Genomic DNA, 15,270 nt, shown 5'->3' on the forward strand with positions numbered 1-15,270 from the left:
TAGTATAAAGATTCAATTCACTACAGGACTTAGTTTTACCTGGCAAAAACTTTAAAGCCTGGAGCATCTGCCTTTCCTGAGAGAAGTCCACCATCAAATGAGTCATGTTATCACTGACCTTTGGTTTCAAAGAGATGCGGAACGCTGAAGCCATTGTGACTCTACAGGAAAGAAAGGCTTATTAGGAAAATGTGGTTCATATTTTGGAAATTCTATACTCAGGAAGTTAACTTTTGAGGTGTGTCAAAACCATGTGATTCTTTATAATTCACTTCAGAAGTTGCTACAGGTTTGAGTGTGCTGTTCTTCCCTTATATATGAAAAATCAGCTCCCACATTTTAAAGTGATGTTTACAAGCAGTTTTCTGCAGTTTAACTTAAAAGAAGTGTTTCACTGCTGTGAGAATCTCTCAAAAGATCTGGTGTTAGTTGCAAGTGCCTCCCTCTCACTTGATCTGCGACACTGAGTCCATGTAAGACAACCTAGACGTTACTAAAAAGACTTCAGGCCTGATTCTCCCATGCTTTGGGGTATTCATTTAAACCTGTGCAGACAGAGTAACACTAGCCACTGACAGTGAAAAATTCTGATTTGGTAACATTTTACAGCCACTTTGCACAAGCCTAGGATCATAGGACTGGAAGGGACCTCAGGAGGTTATCTTGTCTGGTCCCCTGAACTCATAGCAAGACTAAGTATTATCTAAACCATCCCTGACAGGTGTGTGTCTAACCTGCTCTTAATCTCTAACGATAGAGATTCCACAACCTCCCTAGGCAATTTATTCCAGTGCTTAACTACCCTGACAGAAAGTTTTTCCGTGACGTCCAACCTAAAAGACGGTTACTCACTGTTGTAACTGTTGTTCTTCGAGATGTGTTGCTCATATCCATTCCATTAGGTGTGTGCGCGCCGCGTGCACGATCGTCGGAAGATTTTCTACCCTAGCAACACCGGCGGGTCGGCTGTGGAGCCCCCTAGAGTGGCGCCTTCATGGCGCTGAATATATACCCCAGCCGACCCGGCGCCCCCTCAGTTCCTTCTTGCCGGCTACTCTGACAGTGGGGACGGGGGGCAGGTTTGGAATGGATATGAGCAACACATCTCGAAGAACAACAGTTACAACGGTGAGTAACCGTCTTTTCTTCTTCGAGTGCTTGCTCATATCCATTCCATTAGTTGACTCCCAAGCCCAACTTAGGTGGTGGGGTCGGAGTGAGACATTGCTGTGTGCAAAACCGCTGATCCGAAAGCAGCATCGTCTCTGGACTGCTGCACTAGTGCATAGTGAGCTGTAAATGTGTGGACTGATGACCAAACCGCTGCTCTACAAATGTCCTGGATCGGAACTTGTGCCAGGAAAGCCGTCAAGGAAGCCTGGGCCCTCGTGGAGTGAGCGGTGAGGTGCGGTGCTGAGACACCTGCCAGGTCATAGCAAGTCCGGATGCAAGACGTAATCCAGGAGGATAGGCGTTGTGAGGAGACCGGTGAGCCTTTCATTCGGTCGGCCACTGCAACGAAGAGTTGCGTCGTCTTTCTAAAGTGCTTTGTGCGGTCAATATAGAAGGCCAGGGCCCTTCGTACGTCCAGGGAATGCAAACGTTGATCCTGGCGAGTGGCATGTGGTTTGGGATGAAAGACCGGGAGAAAGATGTCCTGGTTGATATGAAAAGGAGAAACCACCTTAGGGAGAAAGGCAGGATGTGGACGAAGCTGCACTTTATCCTTATGGAAAACTGTATAAGGGGGCTCGGATGTAAGCGCCCTGAGTTCAGAAACGCGCCTTGCTGAGGTGATGGCTACAAGGAAGGCTGTCTTCCAGGATAGGTACAAAAGTGAACAGGTGGCCAGTGGCTCGAATGGAGGACCTGTGAGCTTGGAGAGAACCAGGTTGAGGTCCCACGTCTGAACGGGCTGACGTTGTTGTGGGTACATCCGGTCTAAGCCCTTGAGGAATCTAACGACCATCGGGTTAGAGAATACCGAGGACGCGAGTTCCCCTGGGTGAAAGGCCGATATAGCGGCCAGGTGAACTCTAATTGAAGATATCGCCAACCCCTGCTGTTTTAGGGAGAGGAGATATTCCAAAATGAGAGGAATGGGTGCCTGCAACGGGGACATGGCTCGTTGTTCGCACCAACATGAGAACCGCTTCCACTTGGCCAGGTACGTGGTGCGTGTTGAGGGCTTCCTACTGCTCAGCAGAATCTGTTGGACAGAGTGTGAGCATTGCTGCTCTGCCTGGGTGAACCATGGAGCAGCCACGCCGTGAGGTGGAGTGATTGCAGGTCGGGGTGACGCAGCCGGCCGTGGTCCTGAGAGATGAGATCCGGACACAACGGAAGCGGGATCGGTGTCTGAACCGAGAGTTCCAACAGTGTGGTGTACCAATGTTGTCTCGGCCACGCTGGAGCGACCAGAATTACCTGTGCCTGGTCTCTGCGCAATTTTAACAGTACCTTGTGGACCAGAGGAAACGGAGGGAAGGCATAAAACAGGTGGTCTTTCCAGGGAAGGAGAAACGCATCCGAGAGGGAGCCCGGAGCTCGACCTTGTAGGGAGCAGAACACGTGGCACTTCCTGTTGTCTCGAGATGCAAACAGGTCTATCTGGGGAAACCCCCACCTCCGGAAGATGGAATGTATGATGTCCGGATGGATAGACCACTCGTGCGTCTGGAAGGACCTGCTGAGTCGGTCCGCTAGAGTGTTCTGGACTCCAGGGAGGAACGATGCCGTGAGATGGATTGAGTGGGCGATGCAGAAGTCCCACAGGCGAATGGCCTCTTGGCATAGAATTGACAAACGTGCTCCTCCTTGCTTGTTGATGTAAAACATGGCCGTGGTGTTGTCGATGAGAACTAACACACATCGGCCACGTAGGAGGTTGAGAAATGCCTGGCACGCCAGGCGCACCGCCATCAGTTCCCGAACATTGATGTGCAGGGCTAGCTGGGGTGCAGTCCACAGGCCCTGGGTATGGTGTTCGTTGAGATGGGCGCCCCAACCCAGAGATGAAGCGTCTGTGACCAGGTGCAGAGAGGGTTGTGGGGCGTGAAATGGCATCCCCTCGCAGACCACATTTTGATCTAGCCACCAGGTGAGGGAGGTCAGGACCGAGATCGGGACCGTGACCACCATGTTCAGGCTGTCTCGATTTGGTCGATATATTGACGACACCCAGGTCTGGAGTGGGCGAAGCCGAAGTCTGGCATGCCTGGTTACGTACATGCAGGAGGCCATGTGACCCAGCAGGGTAAGGCACGACCTCACCGTGGTAGTTGGGAACGCCTGGAGCCCTTGAATGAGGCTTGTGATGGTGCCAAATCGGTTGTCTGGCAGGATGGCTTGTGCACGTCTGGAGTCTAGAACTGCGCCTATGAATTCTATTCTCTGGGTAGGTTCTAGAGTGGATTTGTCCTTGAGTAGGATGCCCAACTCGTTGAATGTGTGCACTATTATGTGGACGTGAGCTTGAACTTGCTCCTTGGTGCGACCGCGTACCAGCCAGTCGTCTAGGTACGGGAACACCTGTATCCCTTGCCGACGAAGGTACGCTGCCACGACAGCCATACATTTCGTGAACACTCTTGGGGCCGAGGATAGGCCGAAGGGAAGGACTGCAAATTGGTAGTGCACCATGTTTACCACGAATCGCAGGAAGCGTCTGTGAGGTGGGTAAATTGAGATGTGAAAGTATGTGTCTTTCATGTCGAGGGCGGCGAACCAGTCTCCAGGATCGAGGGAAGGGATAATGGCCCCCAAAGAGACCATGCGGAACTTCAACTTTACTACGAATTTGTTGAGTCCGCGCAAGTCCAAGATGGGCCGCAGACCTCCTTTGGACTTGGGGATCAGGAAGTAACGGGAATAAAATCCCCTGCCCCTTAACTCTACTGGAACCTCCTCTATGGCCCCCATAGCAAGGAGCGTGGAAACCTCCTGTATAAGAAGTTGCTCGTGAGAAGGGTCCCTGAAGAGGGACGGGGAAGGGGGGTGGGAGGGGGGGATAGAAGAAAACTGGATAGTGTATCCCCTCTCCACTGTGCGGAGGACCCAACGGTCCGAAGTTATAAGGGACCAAGCACGGTGGAAGTGGGAGAGACGATCCCGAAAGGAGGGGGCTGGATCCTGGGGGATGACTGGGGCGCCGTCCTTGACCGCACCTTCAAAAGTTCTGCCTGGGGCCTGAAGGTGGTCTAGGTGGCCCTTGGTTCTGGCCGGGTTGAGGGCCGGCCCACCTTCTTCTACCACCTCGCCCTCGCCTCCGGGTCGAGTCCTGTCTCTGACGAGGCGGGGGGGGGTAGAAGCGCTGAGGCTGCGGCCTAAATGGTCTGCGCTGAGGGCCCACAACATGCATCCCCAGGGAGCGCATGATTGTTCTCGAGTCCTTGAGGCTCTGCAGGCGAGAGTCCGTCTTGTCCGAGAACAATCCATGTCCCTCAAAGGGCAGATCCTGTAGGGTTTGCTGTAGCTCCGGAGGCAAACCCGAAACTTGAAGCCAGGAGATCCTCCGCATAGCGATACCCGAAGCCAGGGTCCTCGCAGCTGAGTCTGCTATGTCCAAGGAGGCCTGCAAGGAGGTCCGAGCCACCTTCTTACCCTCCTCTACCATGGCTCCAAACTCTTCCCTGGACTCTTGGGGAATCAACTCCTTAAACTTCCCCATAGAGTTCCAGGAGTTAAAATTGTAACGGCTCAATAGCGCCTGTTGGTTCGCCGCTCTAAGTTGCAGCCCTCCGGCTGAGTAAACCTTACGGCCAAACAAATCGAGCCGCTTAGCCTCTTTTGATTTAGGCGCTGCAGCCTGCTGGACGTGGCGCTCTCGTGCGTTCACTGATTCCACCACCAGTGAACACGGTTGGGGGTGGGTATACAAGTACCCGTAGTCCTTAGACGGGACAAAGTACTTCCTTTCCACCCCTCTCGCTGTGGGTGGGATAGAGGCAGGAGTTTGCCATATCGTATCCGCATTGGTTTGTATCGTGCGGATCAGGGGTAGCGCCACCCTCGATGGGGCATCCGCTCCGAGGATGTTCACGATAGGGTCCTGTACTTCCACTATCTCCTCCGCCTGCAGGTCCATATTACGGGCCATCCTACGCAGGAGATCCTGGTGAGCCCGAAGATCTATCGGAGGGGGACCCGTACATGAAGTGCCCGCCACTGCCTCATCCGGAGGAGGAGGAGGAGGAAGACGCCTCCGGTGGTACTGGATCCAAGGGGGGGTCCTGATCCCCCTGCTCTTGGGCCGGAGCATCACCTGTACTCGGGTCTATGGTGTCAGGTGGCGTGGACACGGAAGCCTCCATGCCCCCTGGCGGAGGCCGAGAGATGGTGGATTCTGGGGCCCTTCTAACCGAGTGACCCGAGCGAGAGGTCGATGGTATTGGAGCCCCTTGTTCCTGGTGGTACGCCCACGGGGTCCAAAATGACCAGTGAGATGGTCCATGAGAGTGGTCCTCTGCCATCTCCTGCCAATGGCCCAAGTTCCGTTCCTCGGCTTGCCCTTGAGGGGGGTATGCCGATCTCGACAGGTCCTCCGAGGAGCGAGACACCGATCTTGACGGCCATGGCGGTGCCGAGAGAGATGAAACGACCCCCGTGGGCTGCGGTGCCGCACGGTACCAGTCCGGAGATGATCTATCTCTGCACGGTGCCGGCGAACGGTGCCGGGACCGCGATCGGTGCCGATGACCTCGTCAGTGCCGGGAGCCGGATCTGGACCTCGACGAGGACCTGGAGTATGCCCGGTGCCGGGAGCGGCCTCTCGACGTCGAGCGTCGACCGTAGCGGTGCCGAGAACTACGTCTCGACGTTGATCGGTGCCGACGATCATAGCGGTGCAGAGACGTAGACCGGTGCCGCGACGAAGATCTTGGCCGCGAGTACGACCGGTGCCGAGGTGATATTCGGTGCCGGGACTGCGAGCGGCGTGGGGACCTGCTTCTGGACCTGGACCGGTGCCGAGGTTCCAGCCCTTGTGATGGAGGGCGCATCAAGGCAGGTTTCCCCCTTGACTGGACCGGGCGGGTCAACGGTGCCGTCGGTGCCAGTGGTTGAGGCGGTGCCGGCTCCGTGAGAGCTATCAAGTCTCTCGCCGCCACGAAGGTCTCCGGAGTCGACGGGAGTTGTATTACCGCCGGTCTCGGTGGAGACGCTATCTGCACCGGACTCAACGGCCTCGGTGCCGGAGTAGACAGTGCTGGAGGCACCTGTTTCCGGTGCTCCACCGGCGCACTCGGCTCTACCCCCAGCACTGGGGGAGCCGACGTCTTCGGTACAGAGGTCCCCGTCTTATGGGCTTTTTTATGCCCCGGGGATAATGACCGGCGCCGAGGTGCCTGCTGCGGTGCCGGGGAGGTTTGTCCGACACCGCCCGCGTTGTCGGCATTGCCGGTGCTGCTGGGGCACTGCGCACCGAGGCGCTAGGTGCCTGGGCCTGGCTCGTAGAAGGAGTGTCCGGGCTAAGTGCCGCCTCCATCAGGAGTTGCTGGAGCCGAAAGTCCCGCTCTTTCTTGGTCCTTGGTCTGAAGGCCTTACAGATCTTGCACTTATCTGTTTGGTGGGACTCTCCCAGGCACTTCAGACAGGAGTCGTGCGGGTCGCTCGTGGGCATAGGTTTAGCGCAGGAGGCGCACTGCTTGAAGCCGGGAGCTCTGGGCATGAGCCCGGGCCCGCGGCCGGGGGAGAAAGGGGGCGACGACCCCCTTAGTCCCCTGGACTATTATAACAAATCTAACAACTTTAAAAACTATTTAACTATTAAACTACAAACACTAGAACTATAACTATAACTACAACTGCGAATAACTAACTAAGCTAGGGAGAGTGGAGAACAGCTATGCCGCGCTCCACAGTTCCAACGACCGTCAGGGGCGGTAAGAAGGAACTGAGGGGGCGCCGGGTCGGCTGGGGTATATATTCAGCGCCATGAAGGCGCCACTCTAGGGGGCTCCACAGCCGACCCGCCGGTGTTGCTAGGGTAGAAAATCTTCCGACGATCGTGCACGCGGCGCGCACACACCTAATGAAATGGATATGAGCAAGCACTCGAAGAAGAAACATCCCTTGCTGCAATTTGAGCTCATTGCTTCTTGTCCTATCCTCAGAGGTTAAGGACAATTTTTCTCCCTCCTCCTTGTAATAACCTTTTATGTACTTGAAAACTTATGTTCCCTCTCAGTCTTCTCCAGACTAAACAAGCCCAGATTCCACCCCCCAATCTTCCTTCATAGGTCATATTTTCCAGACCTTTAATCATTTTTGTTGCTCTTCTCTGGACTGTCTCCAATTTGTCCACATCTTGAAATGTGGTGCCTAGAACTGGACACAATACTCCAGTTGAGGCCTAATCAGCACAGGGAGGAAGAATTACTTCTCATGTCTTGCTTAAAATACTCCTAATACATCCCAGTATGATGTTTGCTAGTTTTTGCAACAATGTTACACTGTTGACTCATTTAGCTTGTGATCCATTAGGACTCCCAAATCCTTTTCAGCAGTACTCCTTCCTAGGAAGTCATTTTCCATTTTGTATGTATGCAACTGATTGTTCCTTCCTACATAGAGTACTTTGCATTTGTCCTTATTGAATTTCATCCTATTTACTTCAGGCCATTTCTCCAATTTGTCCAGATTTTGAAATTTTAATCCTTATCTCCAAAGCACTTACAACCCCTCCCAGCTTGGTATCGTCCACAAACTTTATACGTATACTCTCTATGCCATTATCTAAATCACTGATTAAGAGATTGAACAGAACTGGCCCCAGAACGGATCCCCGTGGGACCACACTTGTATGCCCTTCCAGCTTGACTGTGAACCACTGATAACTACTCTCTGGGAATGGTTTTCCTACCAGTTATGCACTCACTTTATAGTAATTTCATCTAGGTTGTATTTCCCTAGTTTATGCGAAGATCATGTGAGACGCTATAAAAAGCCTTACTAAAGTCAAGATATACATTTATCACTTCCCCACCCATCCACAAGGCTGGTTACCCTGTCAAAGAAAGCTATTAGGTTGGTTTGACATGATTTCTTCTTGACAAATCCATACTGATGTTACTTATCACCTTATTATCTAACAGGTGTCTGCAAAGTGATTGCTTAATTATTTGCTCCATTATTTTTCCGGGTACAGAAGTTAAGCTGACTGTAATTCCCTGGGTTCTCCTTATTTCCTTTCTATAAATGAGCACTATATTTGCCCCTTTTCCAGTCCTCTGGAATCTCATCTTCCATGACTTTTTGAAGATAATCACTAATGACTCAGATATCTCCTCAGTCAGTTCCTTGAGTATTCTAGGATGTATTTCATCAGGCCCGGGTGACTTGAAGCATGACGAGATGAAAGACAAGGCATTGAAGAATTAAGGCCTTAGTCTGATTCTCAGATTTCAGAAAGTATTAAACCCAACAACATTTCAAGTATCAACTTATTTGTCCATTATTAGAAATGCTTTAGCTGCCAACACTGTAGAACACAACTTGTTCCTCAATTACAGAAGACCATTAAAGATTTCAATAATATAAAGCACCTTAAGTCTTCCACTGAAGAAAATTCCAGTTGTCTCTTTAAAATGCAGATTCCCATTTTGAAAATACTGGACACTACTCAGAAACAAGATCTGTTTTCTGCTGAATCAAATAGGCATACTTTATTAGCGCCACCCTACTCATCTTATTTAGGGGATGAGAAGAGGTTAGTTGTATACAAAATATATACAACCAGTATCATGGTAGAGACTGGAGCATAGAATAGTTAACAGCTTTCATGTTCACTCTCGGATCGGACTTCTTAGCTCCAGAAACAGCAGAGACTGATATTGGTATGATAACATCCCCATTCTATATAAGTGGGAGGAAGTAGGAAAAGGAAAATAAGTGCCTTCCAGCTAGGTCTTTAGCACCTTATAACAAAGTTGTACAGCATTACCTGGAGTGCTGTCCATCTGTCAAATGCTCTTCTGAAATCAAACGTTCAACCTATCCTATCCACTTTTTAGAAAAATATGAAACATTTAAGAAAAATCAAGTTCTGAAAAGTAGCAACGAATGACATGCTGTTTCAGAAGTCAAAAGTTGGACAAAAGCAGCATTTCTACCAAATTCACATCCAGGGATCTGTGACATCTGAGAAGTGGCTACCAACAGGATTCTGAAGTGTTTTTGTGAAGGAACAGGAAGGACACTTATCCCCATACCCACCCCATGAAAACAGACAGTCTTAGGCCTTGGCTACACTGGCACTGCACAGCGCTGCAACTTGCTGCGCTCAGGGGTGTGAAACTCCCCCAAGTGCAGCAAGTACAGCGCTGTAAAGTGCCAGTGTAATCAGAGCCTGCAGTGCTGCACGCTCGCTCCCAGCGCTGCAAGCTATTCCCCTCGGAGAGGTGGAGTACATACAGCGCTGCGAGAGCTCTCACAGCGCTGCAAGCTATTCCCCTCGGAGAGGTGGAGTACATACAGCGCTGCAAGCTATTCCCCTCGGAGAGGTGGAGTACATACAGCGCTGCAAGAGCTCTCACAGCGCTGCAAGCTATTCCCCTCGGAGAGGTGGAGTACATACAGCGCTGCACGCTCGCTCCCAGCGCTGCAAGCTATTCCCCTCGGAGAGGTGGAGTACATACAGCGCTGCGAGAGCTCTCACAGCGCTGCAAGCTAGTCCCCTCGGAGAGGTGGAGTACATACAGCGCTGCAAGAGCTCTCACAGCGCTGCAAGCTAGTCCCCTCGGAGAGGTGGAGTACATACAGCGCTGCAAGAGAGCTCTCACAGCGCTGCAAGCTAGTCCCCTCGGAGAGGTGGAGTACATACAGCGCTGCAAGCTAGTCCCCTCGGAGAGGTGGAGTACATACAGCGCTGCGAGAGAGCTCTCACAGCGCTGCAAGCTAGTCCCCTCAGAGAGGTGGAGTACATACAGCGCTGCAAGAGAGCTCTCACAGCGCTGCAAGCTAGTCCCCTCGGAGAGGTGGAGTACATACAGCGCTGCAAGCTAGTCCCCTCGGAGAGGTGGAGTACATACAGCGCTGCAAGCTAGTCCCCTCGGAGAGGTGGAGTACATACAGCGCTGCAAGCTAGTCCCCTCGGAGAGGTGGAGTACATACAGCGCTGCAAGCTAGTCCCCTCGGAGAGGTGGAGTACATACAGCGCTGCAAGCTAGTCCCCTCGGAGAGGTGGAGTACATACAGCGCTGCAAGCTAGTCCCCTCGGAGAGGTGGAGTACATACAGCGCTGCAAGAGAGCTCTCACAGCGCTGCAAGCTAGTCCCCTCGGAGAGGTGGAGTACATACAGCGCTGCAAGAGAGCTCTCACAGCGCTGCAAGCTAGTCCCCTCGGAGAGGTGGAGTACATACAGCGCTGCAAGCTAGTCCCCTCGGAGAGGTGGAGTACATACAGCGCTGCAAGCTAGTCCCCTCGGAGAGGTGGAGTACATACAGCGCTGCAAGCTAGTCCCCTCGGAGAGGTGGAGTACATACAGCGCTGCAAGCTAGTCCCCTCGGAGAGGTGGAGTACATACAGCGCTGCAAGCTAGTCCCCTCGGAGAGGTGGAGTACATACAGCGCTGCAAGCTAGTCCCCTCGGAGAGGTGGAGTACATACAGCGCTGCAAGCTAGTCCCCTCGGAGAGGTGGAGTACATACAGCGCTGCAAGAGAGCTCTCACAGCGCTGCAAGCTAGTCCCCTCGGAGAGGTGGAGTACATACAGCGCTGCAAGAGAGCTCTCACAGCGCTGCAAGCTAGTCCCCTCGGAGAGGTGGAGTACATACAGCGCTGCAAGCTAGTCCCCTCGGAGAGGTGGAGTACATACAGCGCTGCAAGCTAGTCCCCTCGGAGAGGTGGAGTACATACAGCGCTGCAAGCTAGTCCCCTCGGAGAGGTGGAGTACATACAGCGCTGCAAGAGAGCTCTCACAGCGCTGCAAGCTATTCCCCTCGGAGAGGTGGAGTACATACAGCGCTGCAAGCTAGTCCCCTCGGAGAGGTGGAGTACATACAGCGCTGCAAGAGAGCTCTCACAGCGCTGCAAGCTATTCCCCTCGGAGAGGTGGAGTACATACAGCGCTGCAAGAGAGCTCTCACAGCACTGCAAGCTATTCCCCTCGGAGAGGTGGAGTACATTCAGCGCTGCAAGAGAGCTCTCACAGCACTGCAAGCTATTCCCCTCGGAGAGGTGGAGTACATACAGCGCTGCAAGAGAGCTCTCACAGCGCTGCAAGCTATTCCCCTCGGAGAGGTGGAGTACATACAGCGCTGCAAGAGAGCTCTCACAGCACTGCAAGCTATTCCCCTCGGAGAGGTGGAGTACATTCAGCGCTGCAAGAGAGCTCTCACAGCACTGCAAGCTATTCCCCTCGGAGAGGTGGAGTACATACAGCGCTGCACGCTCGCTCACAGCGCTGCAAGCTATTCCCCTCGGAGAGGTGGAGTACATACAGCGCTGCAAGAGAGCTCTCACAGCGCTGCAAGCTATTCCCCTCGGAGAGGTGGAGTACATTCAGCGCTGCAAGAGAGCTCTCACAGCGCTAGCGGCGCGACTACACTCGCACTTCACAGCACTGCCGCGGCAGCGCTGGGAAGTCTCAAGTGTAGCCAAGGTCTTACTGAAACTACAGTTACAATAGTGAGTGAATGAAGCACAAAAACGGGTTTTAGCAGTGTAGACAGTGAGGGAAGAGTAAGTAGTAACAGATCTTAGAGACTTGATGGAGAAAGCAAATAGTGCAGAGGATGACAGGTTGCCGGGGGAAAAAGGACAATGCTCTTTTTAGTGCCAACTACAGACGCACTGTGGCCATTTAATTTCCCAAAATAGTTAGAGTAGGAATCAAAATTGGAAGATATTCCATTTCAAAAGGTTACTAAATTTTGAGCTATTACAAGATCAGTTCGAACTCTGACCCAGTCCCCAATAACCTCAGACACCTAATTAAACAGACTGGCATAAAATTAAGATTATGAAAAATCATCAACCTTCCTAAACAGTGGAGAGAAATCTGAGAATAAGTTTCAATTTGATACTTCAGGAATTCATGTTCTTATTATAAAACATTGAGGACAAGTGAACTAAAGATGGAATTTTAGAATTCCAAGCCATCAGTTTTAGACTCCATGAAATTATTCATGATTGTGATAGCCGTGAAATAGTTAGATCTCAGAATCGGACAGAGGCCTCTCAATCTCTGAATGAAAGGGATTATACACCTGCTACTGGAGTATTTAAACTGTCTTGTCCAGATGGTGAAGTGGCCTCAGTTATCTAGGTTCTGAGTTTTGACGACTTGACCTTATCCATTTTTAGACCTCCATTCTTTTTAAGTTTTCCACTTGACGGTCACATCCTCAAAAGTTTAAAAAAAACCCTAAAATTCTCTGCAGGAAATGCTACAGTGTGTTGGTTATCCTAAAAACTATTAGTTCAAAGTGGCAGTACCCATGAGTTCCGGGAGTCTAAATAGGATTTACTTTGACAAGCAGCTCAATATCCAATACCAGTAGCCCTATAGCTCACAACTAAGTCAGAAGTACTCGAGGTTTCCCATCACCAACTTTCCAGCATGCATCACTAGCAGCCCCACAGCTATCACTGCTCAGCCAACAGACTAAGCCCCAAAAGTGCAACAGCTTGGTTGACATTATTGACAACTCAAGGTTCTGTTAGTTACAAATTGTCCAAGCAGAAACTCACCGTAAGTACAACCTAGTTGTGAAACTTCTGCATGTCTGGCCAACACAGCCAGCTGTATAGGGATTCACTGTTCAAACTGGCTGAATGCTGTTAGAGTAGCTTCATGAGCTTGGAAGGGATAACAGGAGGCATGCTACTTTTCAAAGAGCTGAAGCACATTAAACAAAACTTCTGCCACCACCATTCTAAATTTTTCTATTAAGGGTTCTCTATTTCTGCTTGGACTGGGATAGAAAGCTTAGTTTCCCATAGCAATCAACAGTTTACCTTGGACATGAAGTCCAGCATGAAACTAGCTTTTTTTCTTTGGCAACTGACTTGTTAGTTCTCATGAAAATGTTTGACTCAACAGCCAACCTGCTGGGTCAGTGGAAGCAACCTATTCTGGAAACTCTTGGAAGGGCTGGTCTTCCACATGCTGTATACAGCTTGTGTCTAAAAGCTTTCAAAGTGCTTCCATTCTCTATGGAGACCCACTGAGATGCCTGAGTTTGCTGGGCACATTTTGAATAGATTGTCCTAGTCCAGAAGAAAGATGTGCTTACCTTAACATTGTTTCACCATAAAATACTTGGCAGATTAGAAGTTTTCCACTCTAAAAAGTTGATTTAAGTATATGCTGAAGACTCTTCACATCCAGAGAGAAACGCCTTGGCAAAAGATCACTAACTCAGGCAGTAAACCCACTAGCATCAGCACTGGTGATACCACCAGAAAGACATTCATTCTTTGTAAACATTAGAATAACTTAGCTAGAAAAAGAGTCTAGCTACAAGGCATCCCCTCACATTCAAAACAGAGCATTAAGCCTGCAGAACTTTTTTTAAATTGGGATCCTATATTTCAGAATTTAAAGGGAAACTGTCAACTTGATAAAAATAGATTTAAAAACGGTATTCAAATTTTACACCCGTTTGTCTCACCACACTTTCTGGATTGTTACCTATTTCTCTCCCCCTGTTGCTGTGTGAAAGGCTCTCACAAAAGGAGGAAGAGGTTAACCAGCTTGACAGGGGAGAGTAGGAAACTGACTATATGGAATGCCATCAAATGTATATAATCTTTCAATTGTGATACTTTTAGATATTTACAAGAGTATCAGAAAAGTTGACTGTGCCCCTTTAAGACTGACTTTTGAGTTCAGTGAAAAGATATTAACAATTAAAAAGCAAGAAGTTTTGTAGAAGGGTTTGTACCGTACCTATCTTTGATCTGTCTGGCAGCCTTGGTGCATATCAGGGAGAAGAGAGAGAAGGTAATTAGTGCTTCCATGCAAGTCTCAACTGCAGTAACATGCAAGAAGAGTTAATTATGAATCCCACAGCTATGCAGCTCAGATTCAAACACCGAACAATATTTTACCACTTTGATACAAGATTTTTCTTTCCATAAGCTTGTGTTAATGCACAATATTAGAAATGCTGTAATAAGTCAGACCAGAGCAATCAACTTGAAAAGCCACACCAAACCAACTCCAAATTACTGGGCTTCTTTTCTAGTGCAAGATCAGATATCCAGTTTATCACTAAATTTCTTCCTGCATCCATAATTCCAAATTTAAAAGAAAAAAAAAGTACAAAGACAGCAGCATTTACTTAGCTTCTGCTCTTTTGAATCAATAGTGCAAAGTACTTGTTTTGCTACCAATGGTATTTATCCATACCCTGTCAGGGGCCTAATTTCTTGTGGAAGAGGTATCAGAGGAAAGGAAAAATTCCTTCTGAAAGTTATTGTACTGTTTCGTCAATCCTACTCTACTGTAGATTTTCCCCATGTATTCTTCAGAAGCTCCAATATATGGACTTGCACAAGTATTCAACTTCCTGCTATTACTGTAGTATACCCAGAATCAATATGGCTGACCTACAGGTATCATAATCTTAAATTTACCATTTAAAAACAGGGAGGGCTGGTCACATTTAAGAATAAAAAGGTTATTGGACAAGTTAACAGTAATGAGCTAGGTGGATTCATCTACCCAATAGTCTTTCAGCTAGAGTTTCTAGTTGGTTTGAGGTTGCCTCCAACTCAGATAGTTAATCCTCAAAATAAAACTCAAGAAACAGCACCAGAAAGCCTAGGACATTTCTTTAGACATAAAAGTATTTTACAAATACTAATAGAACGGTTCTTGTTGATTACAAGCATGTTTACATAAAAATCTTTCCATTGGAGAATACTTTTAAATTTCCATATGTCACAGTTGGAAACCTAAACTGTGCATGTCTGGAAATTTAAGCTACACAGTAACACCAGTCAAGTTTATTTATTTAAGAGTATATCTGCTTAGAAATACTTTAGAGACAGGAAAGTCTAGTAGTAAGGAAATTATACTACAATATCACACAAGGGTTTCATTATGGGGGGGATCTTATGTTGACATTCATCTAGTACAATTACAATCAATTTGCTATATATAGTTGGACTATTTCAACCTACAAAAAGCAGTAAGGCTGAAATTCACTTCAATTTAGAGTGCCTGCAGAGGAAAATTTCACTCCAAGTGCCCTTATTTGCTAAATAGCCGTTGTGTAAAGTATACTAAAAATAGAGTTGGATCAATGACATTCCTCACTAATT

General features: G+C 49.2%; 1 protein-coding gene across 3 annotated transcripts in view; it reads right to left on the reverse strand.

Moving 5' to 3' along the window:
- Window positions 1-15,270, reverse strand: part of FSD1L (fibronectin type III and SPRY domain containing 1 like) — a 75,275-nt gene that overhangs the window by 39,621 nt on the left and 20,384 nt on the right. For all 3 annotated transcript variants that reach the window (XM_054031278.1, XM_054031276.1, XM_054031277.1), the window contains 2 exons: window positions 13,892-13,914; window positions 40-161 (listed from right to left, as the gene is read on the reverse strand). In XM_054031278.1, the coding sequence (XP_053887253.1) occupies window positions 40-161; window positions 13,892-13,914 (145 nt within the window). The remainder of the gene's footprint in view (window positions 1-39; window positions 162-13,891; window positions 13,915-15,270) is intronic.

The sequence above is a fragment of the Malaclemys terrapin genome, chromosome 6 (assembly GCF_027887155.1).
Source record: "Malaclemys terrapin pileata isolate rMalTer1 chromosome 6, rMalTer1.hap1, whole genome shotgun sequence".
Lineage (NCBI taxonomy): Eukaryota > Metazoa > Chordata > Testudines > Emydidae > Malaclemys > Malaclemys terrapin.